The 11927-nt window shown below is 40.6% G+C and overlaps 1 protein-coding gene and 1 pseudogene across 3 annotated transcripts in view; one reads left to right on the forward strand and one right to left on the reverse strand.

Moving 5' to 3' along the window:
* The window catches only part of LOC101579661 (zinc finger protein 709-like), a 22140-nt gene that overhangs the window by 5175 nt on the left and 5038 nt on the right, over positions 1-11927 (forward strand). For both annotated transcript variants that reach the window (XM_023704798.1, XM_023704799.1), the window contains exons 2-3: positions 11229-11355; positions 11540-11600. In XM_023704798.1, coding sequence (XP_023560566.1) covers positions 11229-11355; positions 11540-11600 — 188 coding nt within the window. The remainder of the gene's footprint in view (positions 1-11228; positions 11356-11539; positions 11601-11927) is intronic.
* LOC105744000 lies at positions 8715-9539 on the reverse strand (annotated as a pseudogene). Its single transcript, XR_001117359.2, has one exon. The product of XR_001117359.2 is annotated as a ribosome biogenesis protein NSA2 homolog pseudogene (transcript).

Genomic DNA, 11927 nt, shown 5'->3' on the forward strand with positions numbered 1-11927 from the left:
AGAGGAATAGCTGGTTTAAATGGGATTTCCAGTCCAACTTTTCTAAGGAGTCTCCACACTGATTTCCATAATGGTTGCACCAGTCTATATTCCCACCAGCAGTGCAGAAGGGTTTCTTTTCCCCCACAGCCTCTCCAACATATGTTGTTCAGTGATTTCTTTATGATAGCCATTCTTTCTGGGGTGAGATGATATCTCAGTGTTGTTTTAATTTGCATTTCATGGAGGACCAGTGACGTGTAGCATTTTTTTTTCTTTTATATTTATTCACTTCTTTAATTTCATCCTCTGAGAAGCATGTGTTCATCTCAGATGCCCATTTCTAGATTGGATCTTTAAATTTTGGGGCCCTAATGTTTTTTGGTTCTTTATTAATTCTAGAGAGCAGACCTTTGTCTGAGTACTTATTTGTCATGATTTTTTCCAAATTTGTGGGTTTTCTTTTCACTTTGTTGGTAATTTCTTTTGACATGAAAAAACTTCTCAGTAAGAGCAGGTCTTAGTTGTTAATTCTTTCAAGTGTTTCCTGTATGATTTGATTTTGTTCATGAACTCTTTACCTACCCTTATGTCTTCAAGAGTTCCTTCTACTTTTCTTCCAGGAGATTTAGTGTCTCTATTTTAATGTTTAGATCTTTAATCCATTTTGATTTTAGCTTAGTGCATGGTGATAGACCTGGTTCAAGTTTTAGTTTTCAGCATGTAGAGAGCCAGTTTTTCCAGCATCATTTGTTAAAGAGGCTATCTTTCTTCCAGTGAGTATGTTTGGCCCCTTTGTCAAAGATAAAGTGGATCAGGGTGTTCGTAGGTGCTTCAGGGTCTTCTAATCTCTTCCATTGATACTCAGGTCTATTTTGTTGCCAGTACCATGCTGATTTTATCACAGTAGCCTTGTAGTATAATTTCAAGTCAGGAATTGTAATGCCTCCTGCTTTGTCTTTATTGCCCAGGATTGCCTTTGCTATTCTAGGTCTTTTCCAGTTCCAAATAAATTTTAGGCATGATTTCTCTAGCTCTGTGAGGTATGTTGGTGGCAGTTTGATAGGGATTGCATTAAATCTGTACCGCAGTTTTGGGAGTATGACCATCTTCACAATGTTGATTCTTCCTATCCAGGCACACGGAATATCTTTCTATTTTCTGAAATCCTTTACGATCTTCTTTGAGAGTACTGTAATTTTCCTTGAAAAGATCTTTGACTTCTTTAGTTAGGTTAATTCCAAGGTATTTCATTTTCCTCAGTGCTATTGTTAAAGGTGTTGTTTCTATAATTTCCCTCTCAGTGTGTTTGTTGTCTGTGTAGAGGAATGCTATTGACTTTTGGGTATTGACTTTGTAACCTGCTATGCTACTGAATTTCTGTATTAATTCTAGTAGCTTCTTGATAGAGTTTTTTAAATCTTCCAAGTAAAATATCATGTCATCTGCAAATAATAATTTAACTTCTTTTTTACCTATTCTTATTCCTTTTATTTCTTTCTCTTGCCTAATGGCTTTAGCTAATGATTGCAGAACTATATTGAATAGGAGTGGTGATAGAGGACATTCTTGTCTTGTACCAGATCTAAGAGTAAAAGATTTCAGTTTTTCCCCATTTAGAATTATGTTAGCTGTTTGGTTTTTCATAAATGGCTTTTACCAGATTGAAGTAGAGGCCATCTATTCCAATTTTCTGTAGGACTCTGAGCATGAATGAGTGTTGGACTTTGTCAAAAGCCTTTTCTGCATCAATGGAGATGATCATGTGGTTTTTAGTTTTCGCTCTATTGATATATAGTATATTATATTTACAGATTTGCGAATATATAACCATCCTTGCATCTCTGGGATCTATCCTACCTGGTCATGGTGTATGATCTTCTTGATGATTTGCTGTATTCTATTTGCTAGGATTTTATTGAGGATTTTGGCCTCTATGTTCATGAGGGAGATTGGCCTGTAGTTCTCTTTCTTAGTTGCATCTTTCCCTGGTTTTGGTGTCAGTATAATACTTGTCTCCAGGAATGATTTGGGGAGGACTGCTTCCTTTTCAATTTCACGGAAGACTTTGAGGAGTACAGGGACTACATCTTCTGTAAATTTCTTGTAGAATTCAGCTCTGAATCCATCTGGACCTGGACTTTTCTTTTTCGGTAGATTTTGTTTTGGGGGTTTTTTATTTGTTTGTTTTGTTTTTTTAATGAGCAGAATATATTTATTGAGAGAAGGAAAGCTCCTGTCCAAGAGAGGGACAGGAGGGGGGCCCGAGCAGGTAGTTCCCCTTGTCGGTAGGTTTTTTATTACATCTTGTATTTCATTGGCTCTTATTGGGCTTTTGAGAGTGGTTATATCTTGTCGATTCTGTTGTGGTTATTTATACCTTTCTAGGAATCTGTCCATTTCTGTGTCTTCTATTCTGTGAGAGTAAATATACTCAAAGTAGCTATTCTTTCTGCAGGGGTTGCAGCTGCAGATCTTCACCCCAGCCCTGTATGCCAGTCCTGGGCTGAGTCTGGAGGTGACAAGGTGGAGTAGGAGGAAGAGGAAGCTCTCCCACACACTCATCGGGCCTGGACTAGGACTGGATCTGGGGGTCCCCTGAATGCGGCAGAAATTCTCACTCAGTGGGCAGAGTGGAGGGTTGCTGCAGAGTGATGGGAGGCTTCCAAGGGTGTGGAAGAGGGTCTCACCCAAGGTGCATCTGGGCTGGGACTGGCAGGTCCCGCTGGCGTAGGGTAGCTGGAAGCTCTCCCACACACTCACCGGGCCTGGGCTAGGACTGGATCTGGGGGTCCTTAGAACGTGGCAGATAGTATCACTCAGCAGGTGGGGTGGGGGTGGGAGTGCTGCGGAGTGGTGGGGTGGGGTGTCCCAAGGAGGTGGAGGAGGGTCTCATCCACACTGAGCCTGGGCTTGGACAGGCAGGTCCCCATGGCACAGGATAGCCAGAAGCTCTCCCACGCACTCACTGAGCCTGGGCTAGTACTGGATCTGGGGGTTCTTGGAACGCAGCAGAAATTCCTACTCAGCAGGCAGGGTGGAGAGGTGCTGCAGAGTGGTGGTGGGGGTCCTCTCCCCTAGCCTTTCTCCTGGGAGTTCCACCACAGGTTCCCAAACTGGGCCTTTCCTCTGGGAGTTGTTCCGGTGCCTGCCTGCTCCCAAATTCCTCTCATGATTTTCAAAGTTGGTTATACAGATGGTCAATAGAGTGTGAGATCATTTCTAGATGTCAATAATATCCTTACTTTTAATGACAGGGGAGCAGGTATTCTCTTAAAGGGAGAAGACCGTCTAGGATTCTTAGATATAATATACAATGGAAATTGTTTTCAAAAGGTTAACAGAACATGGAAATCATTAGGAATAGAATAGTTAGGACTTGTAACAGCTGTAAAGGTGAGAACAACATCTAAAGGCAATGGCAAATACTAGAGCATTTCTACAGAAAAAGGGGTGACTTCTCTTTCATTTCTAATTCTACCTAGAGTACAAGCTTATTGGCTGTTGTCAGGCACACACAGGGTGGGCCTTCCCTTCTTCGTTTGTGCCTTACAAGCCAGTAGAGAAACAGTAAGCCTACAAATGGACTTGGTGGTTTTTACTCAGCAGGGGGACACAGTACAATTCAGGGTCACAAAAACTACACAAGTCTCTTTTGCAAGTGTGCCCTTCACAGGTATTCTTGATATGTAGTTATTATTTTTTGATTCCATCAAATCTTTGTAGGTGAAAAGGCAAACATTTTCTAGTAAAAGCCCTATGGCAATCAGAGGCAATGCTCTCAAAGAACAAACCCACAAAATAATCTGTATGTGAGTCACCTACTTTCCAACACTGAAGCCTGTCAGCATCAAGAGTAGCTCAGGCTGAACATGGATTTAAAGCAATAAATAATTTTGACATGATAAAACAAAGATGTCACAAACTCAGTGCAGTAACAATATCAAGCATTTTTCCAACCTGACCATCAAATCTACAGGTGTACTGAAGTTTTTCAATTAGATCTCAGCCTAAAGGAGCACTGGAGCATCCACAGTTATACAAATATGCTTTACTTTTTGAGAAGTGTGTTTTGGGTAGACATCTTTATGCTTAGAAATCTAAATGAAAAGAGAACCCCTGGATATGGCAGATGACACCTATTTATTAGAATTTCAGACAACTGACACTGGGAAAAGTCTCATGAATGTAGCAAAAATAAGCTGCCTTGTTTGACAGCATATTGATTCAGGGAAGAGTGCAGGGAAGGAACTCTTCAGAATGATATCTGTCTTGGTACCTCAGCAATGAATGCTTTCAAGAAACAATTATGTCAACCACTAGAATATTCCAGTCATTCTTTACATCTTGAGTATTAAAGCCTTTGAAAAGAAAAAAAAAAGACAATATTTAGAAAAAAATGAAATATAAATCATCAATTTTTCTTATATAGATGTTGTTCTCATGTTTCTTCAGGTTTTCAGCATCAACTCTTCAGCCTTCCAGTGGAGATTCTTCAGGAGGGAGAGAGATTTGAGAGGAAGGGGCTGTCTCAGAGCCCGCTTTTACTAGATACTGAGACAAAAGACCTGGCACCCAGAGTTAAAGGAGAAAAGGTTTCAGATCAGAGTCAGCTGACTCAGGGAGGATGGCACGACATATGACCATCACAGGTGATAAATGGACCAGGAAAGGTAGGCAGAGTGCAGCAAAGTGACAGCAACAAGTGATGGCAGCAGCCCTCTTTGTATCCCTTATATTCCACCCAGGATCCTCACCCTCAGGTCGGGTAGCAGTAACACCCAGGGTGGGACACCCTTAACCCGAGCATCACTCTGTGGGGTAAGCCACCTCAAAAAAAAAACCCCACCTGTGACTACACAAGGCTTTGTGAGGACATCTAGATGCAAGCTATGGCAGGGACCATAAAGCGGGTGTAATCTCATAGGTCATGCCTCCTTGCCTCACTCTGACATTTTCAGACATGTGCTTTCCAGTATCCTAGGCGTCGCTCAACCCAACCCACTTGATAGTGGAAGTCTAACCATCACATGACACAAAGTCAGAACATTATGTTAGAAAAATTAATGTGCCAAACAAGAAAAGCTTTCTACCCATGAGGAGGGTAGAGGATATCATGGAAAATGTGTCCTATAGCTGTCCCTGTTATGGTTTGCATCTAAGTTGTCCCCCAAAGCCTCATGTAGTCATGGGTCAGCTTCTAGAGTTTGGGGTTAAATCTTGATCCAATCCTGGGATTATGGGTGTCAGTGCTGCACCACTCTGAGGCAGATAATCTGCATTACGGTGTGAGGGAGAGAGGCGTGCTAGCTTCCACAGCTGCTGCTCCTCCCTTTGCTCTTTGCTGTTTTCCATGAACTGCTGCCCTCTGCCATGTGCCCCTCTGTCTTGGAGCCAGCTGAGGATGGACTGAAATCTCCACTAACTCTGAGCTAGATAAACCTTCCCTTTCTTCCTTTTGGGTGCTGACTGTTATGTTCCAGCAGTGAGAGAGAAGTAACTGAGACACACTGCCTCATCACAGGGGAGCGAGTGAGGGTAGGGCTGCATGCAGCCCTCGCTGTGGCCTCCTGCTGAGATTGGTTTTCAGGATTCTGCATTTCTTTGTGACCTCAGGCAAAATAAATTGCCTGTGAAATGTAAAGAATCTGTTCAAAGGGAAAAAACAACTGGGATTAAGAAAAGGAGAAAAGAAGAAAGAAAGGGGAAAAGATATATCTATCTATAAACACAGGTCAACATGGAGAATTGTATTGCTGATTTCTGCTGGTCTATTGAAAGGAGCAGTTAATGCTTACATTTTTTTCCTTTTTAATTTAGCATAACTTTTAACCAATTTTGCATATTCATAACTGGTAATCTTAACTAATTTGAAGACAGCATTATGCAACATAACCATTTAATTCTTGTTTTGTGTATTGAACTGTATCATTTCTAATTGTTTTTACTGTTCTTTATTCTCTTTAAAAAATAAAGGGTTTTTTTTTTTTGTTTTTTTTTTTTTTTGTTTTTGTTTTTGGCTGTCTCAGGCTGCTTTAAGGGCGGGTCTTTCAAGCATTTGGAGCTGGGGATCAAACTGCACCTGACTGGCTTTGCCCAAGCAGGTGCTTTAAACAACCGACCTAACCCACAAGCTCCCTCTTTTAAAAATGAAAAGAGGGCTGGTGAGATGGCTCAGTGGTCTAAAGCACCTACTTGGAACAAGCTTGGCAAAGCACAGGGACCACGGTTCGATCCCCCAGCACCACATGCCAGCCAGCCCCGCTCCCTGGTAGGCTGAGCTGGCCACACACACACACACACACACACACACACACACAATAAATAAATGTTTTAAAAAAATAAATGTTTCCTTTAAAAAAATAAATAAATAAAAATGAAAAGAAAACTTGAAAACAGTTGCCTCTGTATGAGGTGTACGAAAATTTCAATGTGATTTTAATTCCTCTGCTTAATAGTGCTACTAAATTATATCAGTTTCCTCATTTTTAAAAAGTAATATAACCCCTATTGATACGCTTTTATTTTGTTTACTGGAAATGATTTAAATTGAATTACAATGAATGAGAAACCCTGCGCCATGGAGCTACATGTCTCATGTAGCTGTTTTCACTCTTGACTTTCCTGGTGCCTTCTTGTATCCATCTGTGTTCCGCCATTGCCTGGGCCCACATTTTTCCTTGGGTGTGGTGCTTTTCTCTATGTATCACTGAGTCTGGCAGTGCAGTGACAGAGCTGCAGTCCCATCACCAAGGACAACAAATACAAAGAGCACACAAAGTACAGTAAGAGGACACAGTCAGCTCTGCAAAGCTTGGAGCAAATCCTGCTTCACATCAGTGATCCAACAGCCCAGGTCAAGTCAATATTCCGGGAGAAAACCTGAGCAGAGAAGGGTTTTGTTTAGAATGTGTTGTTTGTGCTCCACTCAGCATGTTGTCTTTGCTCTCCCTGTGACTCAGTATGCAAAACAGAGCACACTTGCATGAGTGAAGAAATGTTTGGGTTGTATGAACAGTCAAATCATACATGCTGGCCAGAGGATAGAATCCCCCTTTGTCAGGTGTCCAAGTCAGAAGCCCCCAGTGTAGGGCTGAGAGACTCCCAAGCTGGCTCAGCTTGACTTGTTCTGCAGCTTCAACTGAGCTGGGAAGGACCTGGGAGACCTCACTGAATGTGCAGCACTAAGTGAGCAAAGACAAGCAAAACTTTTCTTGGAGGCATAATTTCTAGTTGGAAGCGAACAGAACTAGGTTTGGCAGGAATTGGGGCTCCTACATCAGTGGAGAAATCTCTGTTCTTGGCTCATCTGTTGGAGTACACATTGGTACTTTCCAGCTCTCAGGTTGAGGCTGAAGCTTCTGAAGGAACTATGCATCTTAGGATAAGAAGGGTAATTCCACTGTGGCTGGAGCTCTGACTTTCCCAGCTCAGTATCTGCAGCCCTGCTTCTCACCATGCTGTGCAGCGAGCAGAAGGGTTGAGAGACTTGACTTGGGTGAGGTTGCTCTGTGCTTGAGACTAGGCTGTGCTTTGTGTGCTTTTTTTAACCCAGAAACAAAGTATGGTTTTTATCTTACTGCCCACTAAATGTGTCCTAACTGTGAAAACTAAATGGTTTTTTGTTCCCTGTCTCCAGTGGATGTGTTCACTGAGGAGTTCAGTACCAGAATGTGCTCTTAGGAGGTGGGGTTTTTTAGAAGTGAGTTACTAGGACTACAGCCTAGAAAAGTAGGTTCTTGTCTGTCTTACACCCACCTTTACCTTCTCATTGCTGTGGTATGTGGACCTTTTTTTCCAGATTCTCTTCCAGTCTCCATTTTGGAACCAAGAGAAGGGGAAGTGATATTGTGAGAATACATAAACCCTGCTCCTTTCAGCTGAGTTTGGCTGGTCCCAGTGAAAGAAAGTGGCTAAGATATTGAACCATGCTAAATTTGTTAAAAGTTTAAATAGGAGTTCTCAAATACACAAGTTTTATCCTCCACTCTGGGCTTAGCGTAATGATAAATTCAAAAATTACCAAACACATACCCTCCATTCTGAAATCATAGAATCTTTACAAATCACATTTATTTATTTATTTATTTATTTATTTATTTATTTATTTTAACCGGAATAGTTGTTTATTTTCTTGGAATTTTTTTTTTAAGTGTAATTAAACCTTTATTTTGTGATTGTTTTTTGGTCTGCTGTGAAATTCTTTCCCCTCTTTTTGTCAGTTACATTCATGAAGATACGTTTAGATACTGAATTTGTTTAGAAGTTGAATAATTTTGTTAAAGGCACAGTTAATCATACTGGTTGTACTCTGAAGACAGACTTTAAAAAATAAAAAGAATTTAAAGCATCTGGTGATTAGATTAATATACAGAAACCCAAAGTTCAAGCCATGGCCATTTAATTCAGATCACAAAACTTGAGACGCACACCTAACATATAACCTTCTTATATGCACTGATTTTAAATTCTGGTACCTTTTTAGGAATGAGAGGTCTGTGTTGTTGAGCACCTATTCTTTAATGCAAAGACTCACATTTACTTTTTCAAATGGTTCAATCTCACACGTAAGCCCTTAGCAGACCCCTAATAAAAGACCAATTTGTAAAACTGGGCCATTTTACTGTTTCTACAATTTAATAAATAGCTTTCTTGATGAACGTAGTTATGACAGTTGAGCAGTATTCGAGTTACGGTTTTCCTGATTGGTCTGTAGTCTTCAATTGAAGTGTAAGAAGTTACTGTATGAAACATTTGTCAAACTAGTAAGACTGCATTGATGCATCCATCATTTTCAGGATTGTTGGTTACCTGAGCATATTTACCCCAGATAACCTTGCCCCCTTGCATCACAAGGCCCACCTCGCTCACGTTCACCTCAATCACTGTTCCTTTGGTAATCACACCCAAAGTTGTATACAGTGGCGATGAAGGATTCTTTTTTACACGAAGTATTGGCAGGCAAAAGGTGGCTTTCAGTTCAGGATGTGTTACATGGGCCTTCTTAAAACGTAAGCCCATTGGCCTAATGAATCTTTCATATTTAGGTGGTTTTCTTGTAAAACCATCTCCAACAAAGCAGACTTTAGTAACCATCCTCTTCCATGCCTTCTTTTTTCTCTTTCCAGTTCGAATAACTTTTAATACTTCTGTTTCTCCTTGGGCACGAACTTTGGGCAGAGGAACTTCCCATTTTCCCGCCTTTTCTTTCCGTTTCTGTTTAATCATGTTGGAAAGTACTTTTGCACGAGACTGTCCTTCTCTGTCTAGCAGGTAGGCAGGTACTGCTCCTTGTGGAGTCTTTTCATCATTCTTTTGCTTGGTGTTTCTCTTTTCATGCATTTTGATAGTCTTCTTCATTTGTATTTTCTGTGCATGGCGCTGTTTGTGGTAGAGCTTAGCCTTCAGGCCAATCATTTTTTTTGCCTTCTTTGAACGTTCATGAGCCTCTCGACTTTCCTTTTTTCTCTTTTTCTCATGGTAATCCAAGCGGTACCCATAGCGTTTACGATGTAATTCAATATATTCATTCTGTGGCATGATGACAGCTGCAGAGCCACCGCCGGCGCCTCAAGAGTGCAAAGAAAGGTCCTAACTTTGGGGCGTCTCAGACGCACAAGCTGCCTCCGCGCAGCCGGAAACAGGTACAAATCACATTTAAATTGGACCTTCCACCACAACAACCATTGAAGAATAGTAGTGACTCACCAAACAGACCAAGTTCATGCAGGGCATGATCTGGGAGGTGTACAGCTTTGCCCCCTACGAGCAGCATGAAATGGAGCTGCTCAAGGTCTCCAAGGACAAGCTTACCTTCAAGTTCATCAAGAAAAGGGTGGGGACACACATCCTTGCTAAGAGGAAGTGTGAGGAGCTGAGCAACGTGCTTGCTGCCATGAGGAAGGCAGCTGCCAAGAAGGACTGAGCCCCTCTGAAATAAAGCTTTGCAGAAAGTTAAAAAACAAAAAAAAACAAAAAAAAAAAAATTGGAAAAAGTGTTCCATGTTGCCTGCACTGAAAATCAGTGTTAGGGCACTTGCCAAAAAGTATCTGGAGCAGTGCAACAAGTAAATGAAGTAAAATCAATAAATGAGTTTTTGCATTTTATAATACCAAAACTTCAGTAATATGTTACCAATTTTAAATAGGGAATATGAAAATCCTGCTGTAAGGGGCAACATGCAGAAGGGGCCATCTGTTAAACGCACACCTGTTACACTCCTTGAAGTAGGCACTCACACGTCCATGCAGTTCATGTATGAGTGCAGAGAAACAGAAACACATCGCTGCTCACATAATTTCTACAGTTCACCAATACCTCACAAACAGTGTTCCCAAATGGACACGCTGGATGAGGTAGGATTTTGATTGACAACAGTATCACACTGGGGAAAAGAAGAAATTTTAGGTGGACATGCATCAGTGGAAAACACAAAAGGGATTTTTTTATGGAAAAAAGGAGGGACAGATACGAAGTGGAAAAGTAAGGGGTAAAGGAGGTAGCCAGGTAGATGCTGAACCAGTGGTTTCTCTAGGGATATTTTTAGTGTGACAATAAGTAAGTTGTAATATGCTGGCTCAATTTGCATTTAATACAGCTTATTCATATTCTTCAGCTCATTGCCCTGACTTACACCATCCTGGTGTTTCTTCTGAGTTCAAAGTTATCATTTGGTGTCACGAAACTATAAGATTATATGCCACTCTTCTGCCTTTTTCATTGCCCATAGGCTTGCTCTTATATAGTAGTTTTAATTTGCACTTTAATTATTATTCATCAGCTTATTTGATTTGATATTCATTGAAGTTATTTCTATGAATCAAAATTCAAGTTTCAAAATGCTGCCTCAATACAGTACAATCAAGTAGAAGGACTCAGTTTTATAAATAATAAGGTTTGAAAGGTATAACCTATGGTCTATCAGAATCAATCATTAGATATTTATCTGCTCCTGTACTTTGTGGGTGGTGATTTGTGGGCTCCCTCTACGAGCTCTGCTTTAGAGACAGTGCAAAACTACAATGTGGGTGACTTGCAGGGCAATCAGTGCTATTATTCTGCAGTTGCTTTAGCAATGAGTTGCAACCTAGCATAAAAATTGCTGTGTGCATACACAGAGGTTTGGGGACCAAGACATGGAGTTCAGAGTTGAAGGCATCAACCTCAGTTTAGCTTTTTATGAGAGGAGTTGAGATATCTCAGGGTGTGCATCTCCACCTTCTTTGAAGAAACATGCATGTTTGTTTAGGAGGCAGTGACATTTGAGGATGTAACTGTGAACTTCACCAAGGAGGAGTGGGCTCTGCTGACTCCATCCCAAAAGAAGCTCTACAGAGATGTGATGCAGGAAACATTTAGGAATATGACTGCTGTAGGTAAGGATGACATCATTTTCTCATTTATACAATCAGAGCATGTTGGTGGAATTTAATTATATAGAATGTTGTGACACTAAAGAATATCTCAGGGCTGCTTAACTGTTTTAATGCCTCCACCTGGCATCTGAGGATTTTTAGGCAATAATATAGTGCCTTTTTATTTTTTCTGACTATAATCCAGGAAGATCCTGGGATAACCAGCAATTTGAAGAAGAGTACAAAGACATCACAAGAAATCTAAGGTAATTTGCGTTAGCAGGAAAAGAATAATCCTGAAGAGTCAGTATATGAACAGAAATGTTTCAACTGAGTCTTTTCAAATGGGCCATATTCAAATTTATTTAATCTCAGAAACATTCTCCAGAGATGCACACAGGCTGGTTTTGTATAATCTGTCAGTTGAATACAGAAATACTCTAATATAGGAAACTGACTTAGTACCAGTATGCAACAAGTGACACTGTCTGATCTGTCAGTATGAAAATTCTTTCATGATCAACATCATGAAAATGTAGACTACATTTAGATAGTGTATATAGGCTTATGTGAAAAGAATAATTTCTTTTTTT

This window comes from Octodon degus, unplaced genomic scaffold, assembly GCF_000260255.1.
Source record: "Octodon degus isolate 3935 unplaced genomic scaffold, OctDeg1.0 scaffold00204, whole genome shotgun sequence".
Lineage (NCBI taxonomy): Eukaryota > Metazoa > Chordata > Mammalia > Rodentia > Octodontidae > Octodon > Octodon degus.